The following is a 16,301-nucleotide window of genomic DNA, read 5'->3' on the forward strand; positions in this document are numbered from 1 at the left end:
CTGCTGCTGCCGCTACAGCCCCAACACGCCGCGACCGTTTGACCTCTCACCGCCATGTACGAGTACGAGTATCTTCCTAGAAGAGAAACCGCCGGGCGCTGGGGCGTTCGGGAGAGCAGCCGCTGCAGCGCCCACCAGGGCCATCATCTTTCCGCAGCCGCAGCCATAATGGCCGTCCTTGACTCCGGCGCGTGGATCCACCGGCAAGATGACAAGCAGCCATGGCAGGGCCTCCTCAGAGCTCAGGGGACACGGCAGGCTCATCAGGGCCAGCAAAGCAAGCATTCCAAACAGGAAGGCCACCTGCAAATCCGTCCACAGGCAGCTCACCAACCAAGAGTGCAGGAGGCCGGCTCCCATGCCGAGCGGGCGCGAGCGTGGGCGCCGGGCAGGGCAGGGTCGCCGGCGGCCGAGGCCCACGTCCAGCCCCCAGCCCGGGCGTAGACGGTGGACGCATGCCACCGGACCCCGGCAAGTGCAAGCCGTGAGCACGTGCCGCTCTGCATCCGTACCCAGGGGAGTCACATGCTCTGATGCCCCAAGTCTGGCATTGGTTTTACCACACACATTTTTGATGCGAGAACATACACGCAAGGAGGTACGTGAGATCTGAGGAGTAAAATAGTCCGGCGCGGCGGAGCACTGTACAGTCACGAGGCAACAACCCACCGTAACGCGACAAGAGCCCCCCTGTTACAGCGCCAGTCCAAATCCTAAACCCTAGTTAATCCCCCTACCGCTGGTCTCAGACTCTCGGTCTAATACTAATACTACTCTCTGCATCCCCCACGCAGTCACCCACGCCACGGCAGCCGCGAGTTTGAGCGTTTGACTGGAACGGTGTCGTCGTCGTCCTCGGAAAGCACCGCCGGCACAGTCCCCCGGCTCCGTCGCACGTCAGCTAGCACACTGGAGTAGTGCCTAGCGCCAGCCCGACGCGTCTCTTCCCCGACGATGAGACGAGACGAGACGGCAGGCCGGGCCGCTGCCTGTCGCTGCGTGCTCGCTCACTCGCATGTCGATGCGGATTCTCCAATCTACACTTGATCCATGGCTTCTCCCCCTCCTTTCTGCCTTGGGATGGGGACGAGTCTAATCAGTAGTTCTGCCGATCGAGAGACAACCTCTTCCAATTGGGTCTCCGGTTCCATCTGATGCACGGATAAACCCAAAAAGAAAACGTTGTTTAATCCAGCAGCTTAGTTCTTATAGCTAGGCCCCTACTCAGCTCCAGCTAAACTCCTCCTCGCTCACGATACCAGCAGCAGTACGACGTTGTCTGATCTGATGCTCTTCGAGTCTTTTCAGCCTCCGGCGCATAAACAATTCTGACACCGGAGTGGGACGCCGTGCCATGCCGTGCCGTGCCGTGGCCCGTGAGCAGGCAAGCGTGGCGTGGGCGGGTTGCAGTTGCAGCTGAGCTCGCCCATGCCCGCGACGAGACGCGAGGCTCTTCGACTTGAGACTTGAGAGGACGGACGGATCGAACGATGCGCCATCGTCGCAAGCGAAGCGAGCAGGCGAGACATTTCTCCTAGCGCTAGCTCCGGCGTGACGCCGAAGAGGCCCCGCCGGACACGTACGCCCGCGCGGGCACACGAGTCACCGCCCGCCGTACACGCACGCACCGCATGCACGCCGCCCACGTAACGGGTGCGGGTACATACGGACACATATAAACAAGTCGTGACTCGTGAGCGGGTGTGTGATCGGCGGCCACTCTGCCCTTCCGCTCTCGCAGTCGCCGGAGAGGGAGAGGCCGCCGAGCCGCGGCTGCAACTGGAGCTAGCAGAGGGCAGGTAAGCTGCTATCAGGATCTCGCCGGCTGGATCCGGAAATGTCTTAAGTTTCGTCAATCTGGTCCTATGGTTTTGGTGGTTGGATTCTGCGGTTGGTTTTACGGATTTGCGTGTGGTACTGAGATGATAGTAATGGGTATGGGTGTGAGTTGGGCTGATTTTTCGTGTATTTTCTTGTTTCGCATATTTTCTTTAGGGGGGGGTCCTAGGATGAATAAATGTAGTTTTTTCTTTGGATGAGACTTTACAAACTTCTTTGTAACACTAGCAGCCAATGCATGCTTTTTCTCTAGCAAAGTTTGAACTGCAACCTTTATTTAGAGGGGGAAGAGCACACCCGCCCCAAGAATTTGTTCGTTTCCTCTATCTGCTCCAGCTTTCAGCCTGTAAAAAGATGCCATTTTTGGAGTTCTTGCCGGTTGCCTCGGTTCCCTTTAAATAAGATCCTACATTTCTCTCCTAGATACATTCAAGATTGGCGGGCCATTTGATCTCGAGAGCTCAGGTACTGCGCGCAATCACGAAATTGGATTCGGAATCGCTACAATGTCAGGTAACAGCGCGGTTCTTCTCGGCAAAGCTGGCATCTTTCTTGCGGTTCTTGGCTGAAGCAGTGGAACTGACGCCGCCTTGTGCGCTCTGCAGTGAGCCATGCCGACGAGCACGAGATATCGCTGTGCGACCCCAACTCCGAGGACGACCGGCGCCGGCGGAAGATCGGGTCGTTCAGGCGGAAGGCCATCCACGCGCTCCGGAAGAAGCGCGGCAGGCGGCGCGTCACCGACTTCCGCTTCCCCGCCGCCATCTCCATCGAGGACGTCCGCGACGCCGAGGAGGAGCGCGCCGTCGCCGCGTTCCGCGACCGCCTCGCCGCGCACGGCCTCCTGCCTGACAAGCACGACGACTACCACATGATGCTGAGGTTCAATTAGAGAGGGGAGAAACCCTCGTTTTAGCAGTTCCCTAATTTGCCACTAGTGAGTTCATCTTGTTTCATGTCATGATCAATGCAGGTTTCTGAAGGCCAGGAAGTTCGATTCCGAGAAAGCGACGCAAATGTGGGCGGAGATGCTGAGATGGAGGAAAGAGTTTGGAGCCGACACAATCGTGGAGGTGATCAGAGACTTCAGAGTCACAATTTTGTTTCACAAGTTGCCATACCTCTTTGATTTTTGGTTTGTTTCTGTTCAATAACTGGGTTAAATTCCATCAGGACTTTGAGTTCGACGAGCTTGATGACGTGCTCCGGTACTACCCTCAGGGTTACCACGGTGTCGACCGGGAAGGCCGGCCGGTGTACATTGAGAGGCTCGGCAAGGCCGATCCAAACAAGCTCATGCAGATCACTTCGGTGGATCGATACATCAAGTACCATGTGCAGGAGTTCGAGAGGGCTTTCAGGGAGAAGTTCCCTGCTTGCACATTAGCAGCCAAGAGACACATTGATTCCACTACTACCATATTGGATGTCCATGGCGTGGTATGCTAATGGCGCAGCGAGCAGTCAGCAACATTCAGTTTTCATATGTCAATGTCGTTGGTACTGTTGGATTTGTCATCGATTTGGTTTCTTGCTGCTGTTGCAGGGGTTTAAGAATTTCTCGAAGACTGCAAGGGAGCTTGTTCAACGTATGCAGAGAATAGACAGTGACTACTATCCTGAGGTATGTTTGCTTTTCAATGGATGTGGCTGTGGTGTTTTTTTTTTTGGTTAAGCAGCCTTTCTAAGTGAAGATAAATTTGCAGACACTGCATCAGATGTATGTTGTGAATGCTGGTAGTGGATTCAAGCTAATATGGAATAGTGTTAAAGGATTTCTTGACCCAAAAACTTCTTCCAAGATTCATGTAAGCTCCATAACTCAACATCTAAGGTGATCCATGTTTCATGACTATGCATGCTACAGAAAAAGAATTTAGTTATTATTCATCTGTTCAGGTTCTTGGCTCAAACTACCAGAGCAGGCTAATTGAAGTTATTGACTCAAGGTCGGTGCCAACTTATTGTGCCCAGTGACATGTACGTTTAGATTCTTAAGACTCTGTAGTCAGCCTACGATGATTTGAAAATATCTTTGTGTTTTTGGCAGTGAGTTGCCAGAGTTTCTTGGTGGTTCATGCACATGTTGTGACAAGGGTGGTTGCCTCGGGTCTAACAAAGGGCCATGGAATGATCCTGCGATTTTGAAGGTACCTCTAAATTGCAAACCATGTCTTATATAGGTGCCTGCTTTTTCGATACATTGTTGGGCCTGCTCAACATAACTAGTGAAATGTTTGGGACAATGCTTTCTTCTGTCAGGGGAGATGTTTTGTTTCAACTTTCAAATCCTCTTAGAGGAAAAATAGTATGATCGACGCAAGACTTACAAATATGAAATTATCATTTGTAGCTGATACACAGTATGGGAGGCCGTGGTAGTACGAGAGAAACCAAACAAATTTCTGACGGGTACGAAAGAAGTGGATCTTCCCTAAGGGCAGAAAACCTGAAGGCAAGGTTCTGAAATTGCAGTTTCTTACACCATACGACTTTTAAAGAGCTTACTACTGCCGAGTTTACGAGGACACTGATGTTAGCATATTATTTCTTCTGTTAGCAGGGTGTGCTGAGTGACATATCAAATGCTGAATCTGAATCAGATGTTGATGATGTTGGTTTGTCAGCTGTTCAGAAGAGTACCGACCACAGCTTGCTTACCCCAGTTCATGAAGAAGTATGAGTCTGTGCAGAATCGTTCTTTACCTTAACTAAATTGAAATTTGTTCTATCTGTCCCAGTTGCTGTATTATCTTGTATCAGCTTCTTTGAAGTATGAGTCTGTGAGCTGATTTTGTTATCAAATGTTTTTCTTAGGTTAAGGGATCAGATTCTTCAACGCCTTGTAGTTCTAATAGTAAGCATATCCTGGATATGAATCCTGGATCTCCTCAGGGTAGCCAGCAATTGGAGAGGGAGTCCATTCAGTTGACCTGTCAGAAACATTTTTCCACCTTTGGATGGCTGCATAACTTAGGTATCTGATCTCTTTTTTTGTACTTTGTGATATAAGGTTTGTGCCAGCCAAAATATAATTGCTTGACAATATTGTTTGAACTTTTCACTTCATCTTTAGAACAGTGAAAGTGTCCATTTATTTGAACTAATGTTTCTCAATATAGTTCTTATCTGAATTTGTCATTTCTTCCCGCATGCTATTCTTACCATAGCTTTATTCACTGCTGGTTTCTAACTTTGTTTGCAAACTATCGTTCCTATTCATTTCAGGGAACATTTCTCTTATTCTGCATGGTACATCTGCTGTAAGGACTTTGGAAGATCTTGCTAGAGGACTGGCCACAGTCTTGATCAGGATATCATCCTTATTCCACCTTTCTGTCTGTAGACAAGAAAGGATGACAGGAAATGACCAATCTTATGCTGAAGCAGAACAAGGAAAGCCTCAAACTGTAAGAGATGAGGACATGAGTGCTTGTTTACAACGCCTTGAAAAGCTTGAGTCACTGTGCAACCATATGATGAGCAAACCTCCAGATATGCCAAAAGATAAAGAACTTGTACTGTTGCAGTCTTTTGATCGGATAAAGTCCCTTGAAGCTGACCTGGAGAGGACAAAAACAGTAAGTTGTTTCCCCTACTAACTATTCTGCAGATTTTTAGGATATGAATGGTCTAAATACTAGGTCAGTCAAAAACTCATTCCTAGGCAAAACTGCCCTGTCACAACGATTCCCAATGCTTTTTCTTTGTTAATCTTCTAGTTTTCTCTGCGATCCCGGTCAGCGTTAGCAATGATGTCTCTATTACATTGGTGTATGATTGATAGGCCATGCAGCACATTAAAATTCACGTGCTTCAGGGGAACAGTTTTTTTTTTTGGCTTGCGCCATTATTCAATGGAGCAAGAAATCTACCATCCCTGAGAGGCCCCAACTCGTTTTGCTTTTTCTTCCTTCTATTAACTTCTCAGCTTTGCCCACTGATCCTATCCTATCTTCATCACCTGTACTTGCAGACAGATTTATTGAACTCATCAGGCTGCATTCCGTGGCTGAGGTTTCTCGTCATCGGAGATAGATGCAGTTACAGTTCTAACTCCTGCTTTGTATCTCATCAGGCGTTGCAGGCTGCCATGGCAAAGCAAATGGAATTGGAGGACACTGTGGAAGCTCTGCAGCACCGGTCGTCTAGTGTTGTTAGGGTAATTCGCTTATGAACTTTTCTTTAACTTTGTTAGGGCAACCTGCTTGGTGTTATATTTGGTGAAATTGAACATACCATTCTTGTGTTACTTGCGCAGAGGAGATTTTGCTGTTCATAGGAGTAAGATGATCGTTGAACCGTAAGCTGTCTGGATTAGCTGATGAGCCCGAAGCTGCCAGCGCCATTTTTGACCCGAGTTCTTGTCAGCCCTGTGCGTCAAAGACAACGTCGCCGTGGTGCTAGCTGGACGCAGATGATCAATCAGCGTCTGGTCTCGGTGGCGGACCCAGAGATTCTACGGAGCCTGGATGGAATAAGCTACAACTAAGAAATCACTGATATTGAAGACTGTCAATGCACAAAGTCTCCATGGGGCTCTCGCCGTCGAGCCCGGGCGGCCGCCCGGGGTCGCCGTGCCTTGGGACCGCCGTGATGTTCTGTAGTTGCTAGCACTAGCCTTCTTTTGTTGATACACTCTGGTCCCCATGGGCTGTAAGAATGACACAGCTTTTGCCGTGCTACCTTCTCTGTAAATGCAGCGGTTGACGCCATTGGAGTACAGAAGCATCTTCACGAGCATTTCTGACCGTCCAAGGCACCTGCTATTTTTGAAACGCTCCGTGCCCATTTGGACACGCCCCGCGCGCGCCGGCGCCAAACTCTTGCCGCGCGCCTCCGCATCTTCCTCCCTCCGCCTCCCGCACGCCCGCGTCGGTTACCCCCTCCTCGCGTCCTCCGGGCCCATCGCCACCCTTCCTCCGCTTCTCCCTCCCTCCCTTTCTCTTCCACGGACACACCGGAGGAGGAGAAGGGCCATCGATCCGATCGGGGAGGAGGCGTGGCCAGCGATGGGTCTCCGCAGGGGCGTCGCGCTGCGCGTGGCCGTGCTCGCCGCTGCCGTCGGCTTCGCCACCGCCGGGTTCATCTCAAGTCGGTCGCATTCCGTTACGGCGTCGCCGATCTGGTTTCAGGTTCTTAGGTTGATCCACTAATGCCACCGCCGTTTCGCCGTGGATGCAGATGACGCGCTGCTGGAGCGCGGGCACGACACCACCGGCCGGAGCCTGCTGCAGGCCAAGAAAGGTGAGCCTGCGCTGCCACCTCTGGCGTCTCTCTTCTCGATTCGTGCCGGCCGGGCGTTTGATCTCTGGGCTTCTGCCGCGAACGGTTGATTCCCCACTGCAGATTGCCCGGTGAGCTTCGAGGGCGCCAACTACACGATCATCACGAGCCGGTGCAAGGGCCCGCTGTACCAGCCGAGCCTGTGCTGCGGCGCGCTCAAGGACTTCGCGTGCCCCTACTCCACCTACATCAACGACGTCACCACCAACTGCGCCGCCACCATGTTCAGCTACATCAACCTCTACGGCAAGTACCCGCCGGGCCTCTTCGCCAACACCTGCCACGAGGGCGACAAGGGCCTGTCGTGCCCGGAGGACACGCCGCAGGTGCAGCCGGGCCAGAAGGCCTCCGGCGCGGCCGCCGTCGCCGCGCCGGCTGCGGCCGTGGCGGTGGCGGTGGCGGCCGCACTGGCTGTGTCATCGATCATGTCGTGCTGAGGCCAGGAAGGCTGTGGGGACGTGACTGTGTAACCAACCGTGTGCTTCTGTACCACTTGCCGCTGGATGAACGGGTTTGCAGTTATATGCATGTGTGTATACCTGAATTTCGAGAAGGGTGGTAGACAGGTAATGCTAATCCAACTTAGTCACTGTTCTTTCACCTCCTGAACATGAACGTGGTAAAATTCCTTCAAATGCATGATGCAACACGCGATTTGGTTACAAGGCTGAAGATTTTGTTGTCGTCCCTGAGGTTTTACTTTTACAGGGGCTCTGATTAGGCTCAATTTGCGAGTGCCGTCCCTTCTGGGAAAAAAAAATGGCTTGTAGACTGCCAATTTTCACACACAGTTCATTTGCTTTTGTCGAATAGATTGAGGTCCGTCATCCAGTACATCTGTGCAATGAGCTTTCTGCTTCATCTGAAGTTCTGAACAGGCTCAGCCAAGTAAACGAAGCGCTGCACAAATGGACGGCCACTGCACTCACCTCCCTGTCCACCCAAGTAACTTGCCAAATGCAAAGACGGTGACATCCCTACTGGAGAAAAACAAGTTGTGGCTGGGATACCTTATCCGGCTTCCTCCAATGGGCACACGCCATGGCCACGCCACCAAATCCTCGCCTCCTCCACCACTAACCTCGCATTCCCGCGCCCCCACCATATCTGCCAAGTCAGCACCCCGCTATATACCCAACTCCTCCATTAACCAAGCAGCACGTTAGATCAAGGACACCGCGCACCCGAGCCCCTCCCCGATCCCCAAGAGCAGCCGAGCAGCAGCGAGCCATGGCCACGTCGACCGCCGCCGTGCTGTCCCCGCCGTCCGTGGCCGGGCTCCGCCTGGCGCCGTCGCCCAGGGCGCGCGTGTCGTTCCGCGCGGCGCCGGCGAGGCGGTCCGTGGCGGCGCGGGCGGAGCTGAGCCCGTCGCTGGTGATCAGCCTCAGCACGGGGGTGTCGCTCTTCCTGGGCCGCTTCGTCTTCTTCAACTTCCAGCGGGAGAACGTGGCGAAGCAGGTGCCCGAGCAGAACGGCAAGACGCACTTCGACGCCGGCGACGAGCGCGCCAAGGAGTTCGCCGCCCTGCTCAAGTCCAACGACCCAGTCGGGTTCAACCTCGTCGACGTCCTCGCCTGGGGCTCGCTCGGCCACATCGTCGCCTACTACATCCTCGCCACCTCCAGCAACGGATACGACCCCAACTTCTTCTGAGCGCGGGGCGTTGTTCCTGACCGGCTTGCTGTAATCTACGACTCAGTCAGTGTGTGTTGGTGTTGCTGCGTGTTGGTGATGTATCTGGTGCCGGAAAGATTGGTTAATTTGGACAAGTAGTGCAACTGCGTGTGTATATTGCCGCATAAATTTGGTCTTCATCTGTCTCTGTGAATTCAGCTACTTCCACCCTTCCAGTATGTCTTGTAAAATCCAGTTAGGAGTCATTTGCATGACTTGCGACTTTGCGAGAAACAAGGGCGCCATGGAAAAGCAGCAAAAGCAGCACTTCCAGAGTCCAGAAAACTAAAAGGTAGATCTACAATGAAGTACTAGCAAAATGGAGTGTATGTTACTAGTTAGAATACACCATAACAATAACGAAAATTGGTTAGGGGTTTGTGCCCAATAAATTACAGTAAACAGTTCTTCATTACTGTCCACGTTATGTTTCAGGACTGCCACATGAACCTATGTGTTTTTTACTTTAGTCACTCTCAGCATGTATATTGTACAGCAAAGTTATACCGTGCAACACGACTGGCAAACAACACATAAAACAGTATGGTAGATGTCAGCATGAACCACCAGGGTGACGGGATCGCTTTGTGAACACAGGCCATGGAAAAGCTACACAAGTGGCATTTACAGAATCCACGGAACCCAGAAGAAGTACAGTAAATTCATAAAGAGATTACTAACAAAATCGAGTTGATGGTACAAAAACGAAAATTTGTAAGGGCGATTGATGGCTAATAAATTACAGTAAACAATCTTTCAACAATGTCTACACAAAGGCTGACTGGCAGAATTTTCTAACCTCAAGTAGGTACAATCTCCGGAGAAGAGGGCAGGAAGCGAATGAGGAGGGTCCCCATGGCTATGCAGAGCAGCACAAACTGGATGGAGCAGAACAAGGATGCTCTGCTTGCTCTGGCCTGCAGCTTCAGGACTTCTGAAGTCTCAGAGAGCTCCTTGCACTGTGACTCTAGTTTATCCACCATCTCCTCGAGCATCATCGCCCTGTTCTCGGTGTGACGCAGCTTAGTTTCTAAGGATTTGCGATCCCCTGTCAGGGATTTCTGTGCCTCGTAAAGAGCAAATTGATCCTTTATTGGGGGTTTCCAATCCTGCGAAGCTCTTGTAAGGATAAAGCACTGAATCTCAGCCTCCATTTTCTCCAAGAGCAGTTGATCTACATCAGACTGCAGAGACAGCAGATCGCTGTTACATTCCACGGTATCCAGTGGTTGTATCTGGCTGAGTGCATCCAGTTTAAGTATTTTTGAATCCCGATCATTGATGAGCATGGTCGCTTCTTCCAGTTTTGACTCGAGTATCTTTATTTTCTCACTTAATTCTTCTACAGATTCATCAGGATGGGGTGAGTTGCTCCATTCGGTTTCACTGTGGTGAGTTGTGGAATTTTCGCCAGTTTCCTTCCTGATCTCCACAAACTTCTGGATCTCTGCAATATATATAGTAGCAAATAGTTATTGTAAAAACACTTGGCTGGGGCAATAGAAGATATTTTTAGGAGAATAAACAAGCTTTTGAACGAAAAGAAAACGAAGATCTCATAAGGTCATAAAAAAATATACTGATGGATTATAACCATACAGCAGTGATATGGTTAGCTAGCATACACAAATTAGATTTCTCAGAATAGACACAATAAGAATGAGTTGTTACTCTGTTATAAGACCTGCCCAAGTGCCGACAGGTGAATTTTCGAAGTTATAAAGGCTTCTGGAATAGCTAACAGAAAAATGCTAGCTGAAGACAATAAATACTCCACTTCTCAGAAATAGGAGATCAAGCAAGTCAGAAATTCAGTCTCAGCTGAAAATTCTAAAGCACGTAGTGTGTCACAGCATAAGTAAATTCAGGAGAGATGTCATAAAAATTGAGCAGGTCAATAATTGTGGTGATTAATTATCATTGCATTTGTAGTCTTGAATAAGAAGCAACATAGCCTTTGAACTAAGTGGTTGATCATTTCACTAATTAACTGCTTGTTGGCTGTAATATGTCAAAATAGCAAAAAGTCTACATTTGCTTTTGAATAAAGCAAGCTTCGCATTGACCAACCTATCTTACAGCTAAAAAACCCAGCAAACTGGTATGATAAACTCTTCTGCTGCAGCAAAATCATTCAAAAGTGCTGAATTATTGAATTAACCACCACTGTGTATGAAAGTAGCATAAAGCGACGTGAAATAAATTTGTCAAAAGATTATCCTTGGCAAGCACCATTCCATTATTTGGTGTCCCTTCAATCAATGATCGACCAAGTACAACAATAACTCGTTTCACCCCAACAAATAAAGCAGGCCATGTTACGAACCTGAACTAATGAATCTCAAAATGCAAGTGCTGAGAAAAATGCAGCTCATAGTAATCTGAAGATGCAGAAATTAATCCCTAACTGAATTGAAAAGTGGACTTCTTGTCCTCCCAAAAGTACTAATGAACAATTATGACAATTAGATCATTCATTAAGCATATCAAACAACAATTAATTCATCTCTTCAAAGTTATGAGAAATTCTACAAAGAGCAGAGTTCCAATACGATTTAAGTATCTCAAATAGGCAACCGTTAAAGTAATGGCAAGTTCGCAAGTTAAGCTGGTTGAGAGGAATCTGACAATACCATTCTCAAGTGCTTCCTGTGCCGACTGTAGCAATGCAATTGATTCAACATACGGATCAAGACCTGAATGAGTCCCTCCATTCTCAAACTTGCTGACACTCACATCATCGAAGATATGATTGTTGGCATCGGAATCACAGTTCCCCAATCTCCCAACTACACTCCCGTTCTCCTTGTAGAAACCTCCGGTGGCATACAGCACCCCCTCACATGGAGGCTCGTCGTCACTTTGATGGTCATCAGGGAACAGAACCTTGTGAACACCGTTGCTGGTGATCCCGGTGCCGGATCGCCGTGCATGAGCAGCGCTAGAGCTGCGAAGGTTGGACTCAACGCTGGAGCGCGAATTCTCCGCTTCCACCGGGGAGGCGGCAGCGCGCGCACTGGCGCCGCGCCCGCGTGCAGCCCGGAGGTTCTTGCCGTGAGCAGCGCCGCCGGGGGCACGGGATCGCGCCCTGTCGCGCTCCCGGCCGAAGCCGCCGGACGAGAAGTCGTGGCGAGGCGCGCTGGCGGCCGTGGAGAACTTGCTGGTGCGGTCGTCGCTGTTGTCCGAGTCAGCGCCGCCCGCGCCCAGCGAGAATCCGGCGGTGGCGATCAGGAGGCCGAGATTCGGGTCGAGCATAGTCGGCGCCGGCGGCGGGGACGCGTCCAGCGGCACGAAGCTGGACTCCACGGACGCGACCGAGCTCTCCACCTCCTCGACGGCCGCGTCCTGTTTCCCCTTGGGAGCGTCGGCGCCAGGGCCGAGACGGCGCTTGTGGAGCTGCGCCGCCAAATCCTCACCCACGCCCGCGCCAGCGCCGTTGCCGGCGCCGGCTGTCCCGGGGCTCGCCGGGGACCCCTCGTGGTGCTGCTGCTCGCGCGGGATACGGCGCCACCGGCGGAGACCGCGGCCCTTGGTGACCGGTTCGGCCGGCCGCGCCTCCGGCTCCGGCTCCGGCGCCGGAGACTCGCCCACCGACTCGCCGACGCTGTTGGCGCCGGAATCCATCCCGCCCGCCGCCGGAATTGGCGCCAGAGGCCGCGGCTTCACAAGCCGGACGGGATCAGGTGCAGCATCGGTGGGAAGGAGGCACGAGGCCTTGGGATAGGTGCCAGCCCGGTCTTGGGATCGGAATTCTCCGGCCACGGGCTTGGAGCTGGAGATCCAGGGAGCGGAAGGCGAGAGGAAACAGAGAGTATCAGTAAACAAACGGAAAAAAAGGTTGATTTTTTTGGTTCCCCACTCCTTATCGTCGTGTGGGTTCCGCCGTTCGCTGTACGTGGCCAGTATTTTGTGTGGGACCCGCGTCCTAGCTGGCGGGCCCTACAAAGTACATCTAGCCTGCGTCATGTCAGAGTCCGTCGGGTCACCGGCCGCCGGCGCGACGGCTATTACAGCATTTAGGCTCACACCGCCGATAGGCCGCCCATCTACATACGCGAACTCGCGGCCCAGCGTAGTACACGAGCCCTTGAGCCAAGGCCCAAGGCCCAAGGCCCAAGGCCCCCACGGCGGCGCCAGGAAGAAGCGGCCGGCATTGTCGCCGGCCTAGCAAGGGCCACGTGGCTGAACAAAAGATTTTCTACGAACAGATGGAACATGGCACACGGACACGGTAGCTCATCCCCACGGTAGCAGCACATCCGCGATTTTATTTTCACTGATGAGATCAGTTCGTTATTCCAAAGTCCAAACCACGGCCATTTTCCAGTAGAGGCCAGTGTCATCACAGGCACAGCTCTTCGTCTCGGGGAGGGCAGCGGGCGTTGGTGATCAGGCGACGCGGCGGCACAGCGTGAGCCCGTCGGCGATGGCGAGCTGGCAGACGCGGGCGCGGCGGTCGGCGGCGATGGCCGCATTGAACTCCCTGGTGGCGGCGGCGAGCGGCTCGCGGGGATTGCGACCACCGAGCCGCCCCACAGCGTGTTGTCGTAGGCGATGAGGCCGCCGACACGGACCAGCTGCAGCAGCCGCTCATGATAGTTGAGGAAGTTCACCTTGTCCGCGTCCACGAACGTGAAGAAGAACACGCCCTTGTTCTCCTCCTGCAAGCCCAAAACCTCGGCGGCATCATCTCAGGGATCGCGTTCTGTGCAAAGGGGGACGAAGAGGAATTGCATCGATGATCGATCTCACCTCGGCGACCATCTGATCCAGCACAGGCGCGCGAGGCCGACGCGGAACTCGACCTTGTGCGCGACGCCGGCCTTCTCGATCACCGGCGATCCGATCCTAGCTCTCGCGGGTAACGTCGATGGCCACGATCTGTCACCGAGCACGGAGATCGATCAACGACAGGAGCTAACAGTGTTAAATATGTAGAAAAAGATAGATATGTCCTTTCTTTTGACATCAAGCACTCCTAAACCCTAACAGCCTCTGACCAGCGGGCCCCACCGGCCAGAGGAGGCCTGGATGGTCAAGCCCGAGCCACGACCAGCCTGGGCGCCAGGGCCGTTGTCTCGGCCAGCAGCTCCGCCCGGCGGCGGGACGAGGCACCCCACGGCCTGCGCGCCAGGCGAGGCCGTGGCGCGGCGACGGCGTGGGTGCCATGGGAGGCCGCGGTAGCGCACCGGCGCGGCGATGGCGTAGGCGCCACGGGAGGCTGTGGTAGCGCAACGGCGCGACGCAGTATGAGGCGGTGGCTGTCAGACTCGGGACCACGGGACTGGGTACATAACGTAGTTTAAAGAGGTTTAAGAGATTAAGTCCGTCTTATCTCTTATTCATCTTATTTATCTCTTATTTATTCTGTTTAAATAGGAGATAAAGCTAACCGATACAGGGAGAATCTACTCGAGACATGTTCTGGTACGATATTCATCTTATTTATCTCTTATTTATTCTGTTTAAATAGGAGATAAGGCTAACCGATACAGGAAAAATCTATTCGAGATATGTTCTGGTACGATTCCTTAGCTGGTGTTGGTTAGTATCTTTGTAACCCTGGCCTCTCGGATATATAAGGGAGGACAGGGACCCCTCTCAAAACACAATCTCTAGATCATTCTGCACCTAAGGCAATACAAACCACTACAGGACATAGGGTATTACGCATCTAGTGGCCCGAACCTGTCTAAGCTTTGTGTTCCTTGTACCTTCGAGTTCCTGATCTCGGCGTTCCCTCACCCAAAACTTACCACCTTGGGCATACCCCTCGGTGGGCAGCCGGTTAAACACCGACAGCTGGCGCGCTAGGTAGGGGAGCGCGTCGAAGATCCACCGACGAGCTCGATGGCATCTTTCAAATTCACTAGGTCAGTTCCCTGCCAGGGTACGATATTTGTTTTTGGCTCGTAGGTCTGCATCGCAGATGGTGTGGGCGATTTTCGGCGATTCCTTGTCGACATGAGGCCAAAGACCTCCGCTGCGGATCCCCGCAGCGACCTTGACAAGTTCGTCGACGGGCTCGACAACTTGCCGCTCCATGCTTCTGCAACAAAGATCGAGGCGGAGACTGCTCCAGGCTCGACTTCATCCAGTGTTGCGGCAACTTCCCTTGGGTTGGACTCGTTCCAATCTAAGAATTTGCGTAACCAATCTCAACTCGGTTCATACAACGTGGCCACTGATCTTCAGGAGGCCAACGTCTCTGGGTCTCTCTACGCGCTAGAGAAGGACCTGAATTCTCTAGTCCAGGCTAGAAGGCCTGAAGCCACCGCACGTCGGGAGGCTTCATGTTGTTTTGGCGCTAGTGATCTGATGATCACCTCCGTGCCGGATGGACGCATTGTGCATTGGAGGGGGATGGCGCTCTTCGATCTACTCGAGGCTGAGGGTCGACTTGTGGCCCACCTCGAGCCTTTGCCTTTTCAGGAGGGCAGGCCATTGGCTACCGTGGTGGATGAGTCGACAGAACTAGTCGACACGGGCTCCGGTGAGCTCGCCTCCCGCCAGGTGCTAATGGCAGAAGAAGACGAGGACGATGGGGATCTTCCCATCGTCAACTTTGAAGCGGTCTCCGAAGATGAGATCACAGCCAACGCCGGCGACGAGAACGACGCCGATCGTGAGGCGCGGAAGGTCAGAAATAGGGCCCGCACAATCCGGCAGAGGAGGGCCAACGAGCGTAGGCAATCTATGCATCGTGAGCTTGACCCTGAGTTTGCCACCGTAAGCGAACGGGGTTTCAGTACTCCGGTGGCCAACATCGCCAGGGTGACGGCCATCCTCGAGCGCAGTCATGATCCGGATATGCGTCAAGCACTCCTTTACGCGCAGAGGGCCTGGATCCAGCTGGATCAGCACAACCCGACGTCTACCATCAGGGAGGAGCGCGTGGGTGAGAGTCGGAGCCAGGCTCACTGCCGAATGGCTGGCGGCTGTCCTCGACACCAGCTCAGCAACGAAAACGCTCGCGGGAGCCAGGCCCCTGGCGGGAGGCAGCAGCCACCGCAAGGGGGTCATCCGCGAGAGGCAATCATCGACTTCCTCCAGAAGACCTGCGCCAGCACATCAATGAAGGTCGCGACGCGCGGACCGTGATCTCCTCCAGGTGCAAGGTCCGCGAAGAAGTCGAAACCGAAGGTACTGATTGTAGCGACCGATTCCTAGCTTTCTCTGCACATTTCAGTAGCTACAAGTACCCAGAGGGCTTCAAACCGATCGGGATCACCAAGTACGACGGCAAGCAAGCTCCTCAGCAGTGGCTCCGTTGCTATTCCACGGCGATTGAGGTTGCAGGAGGTTCGAACATCACCAAAGTCGTCTACTTCCCGATGGCTTTGGACCCTACGCCGCTCACGTGGTTGGAAAGCCTCAACAACAACTCCATCGACTCCTGGGAGCGCCTCAAGAAGGTCTTCATCGACAACTTTCAGGGAGCGATCGCTCGTGCAGGTACTCGTCACGATCTTGCCCAGTGTAAGCAGGAACGTAACGAGCTC

The 16,301-nt window shown here is 52.7% G+C and overlaps 4 protein-coding genes across 4 annotated transcripts; 3 read left to right on the top strand and 1 right to left on the bottom strand.

Moving 5' to 3' along the window:
- Window positions 1–1,719: 1,719 nt before the first annotated feature.
- Window positions 1,720–6,241, top strand: LOC112879882 (phosphatidylinositol/phosphatidylcholine transfer protein SFH6-like). The gene is made up of 15 exons (XM_025944306.1): window positions 1,720–1,799; window positions 2,263–2,352; window positions 2,445–2,721; window positions 2,813–2,912; window positions 3,013–3,279; window positions 3,386–3,463; window positions 3,546–3,647; window positions 3,739–3,788; window positions 3,890–3,989; window positions 4,193–4,294; window positions 4,403–4,516; window positions 4,657–4,816; window positions 5,068–5,420; window positions 5,918–6,001; window positions 6,101–6,241. Exons 2-15 carry the CDS (start codon window positions 2,346–2,348, stop codon window positions 6,119–6,121), a joined length of 1,815 nt encoding a protein of 604 aa, XP_025800091.1. The 5' UTR covers window positions 1,720–1,799; window positions 2,263–2,345; the 3' UTR covers window positions 6,122–6,241.
- A 295-nt stretch (window positions 6,242–6,536) lies between these two features.
- Window positions 6,537–8,118, top strand: LOC112879885 (GPI-anchored protein LLG1-like). The gene is made up of 3 exons (XM_025944308.1): window positions 6,537–6,933; window positions 7,024–7,086; window positions 7,189–8,118. Exons 1-3 carry the CDS (start codon window positions 6,537–6,539, stop codon window positions 7,560–7,562), a joined length of 834 nt encoding a protein of 277 aa, XP_025800093.1. The 3' UTR covers window positions 7,563–8,118.
- A 144-nt stretch (window positions 8,119–8,262) lies between these two features.
- Window positions 8,263–8,975, top strand: LOC112879886 (photosystem I reaction center subunit V, chloroplastic). Its single transcript, XM_025944309.1, has one exon. The coding sequence runs from the start codon at window positions 8,356–8,358 to the stop codon at window positions 8,776–8,778; it is 423 nt and encodes a 140-aa protein (XP_025800094.1). The 5' UTR covers window positions 8,263–8,355; the 3' UTR covers window positions 8,779–8,975.
- A 408-nt stretch (window positions 8,976–9,383) lies between these two features.
- On the bottom strand, window positions 9,384–12,653 carry LOC112879884 (WPP domain-interacting protein 2). Its single transcript, XM_025944307.1, has 2 exons — window positions 11,433–12,653; window positions 9,384–10,246 (listed from the first exon to the last, which is right to left on the bottom strand). The coding sequence occupies exons 1-2, from the start codon at window positions 12,421–12,423 to the stop codon at window positions 9,600–9,602; spliced, it is 1,638 nt and encodes a 545-aa protein (XP_025800092.1). The 5' UTR covers window positions 12,424–12,653; the 3' UTR covers window positions 9,384–9,599.
- Between the last annotated feature and the right edge of the window lie 3,648 nt (window positions 12,654–16,301).

Source organism: Panicum hallii, chromosome 2 (genome assembly GCF_002211085.1).
Source record: "Panicum hallii strain FIL2 chromosome 2, PHallii_v3.1, whole genome shotgun sequence".
NCBI classification, from domain to species: Eukaryota; Viridiplantae; Streptophyta; class Magnoliopsida; order Poales; family Poaceae; genus Panicum; species Panicum hallii.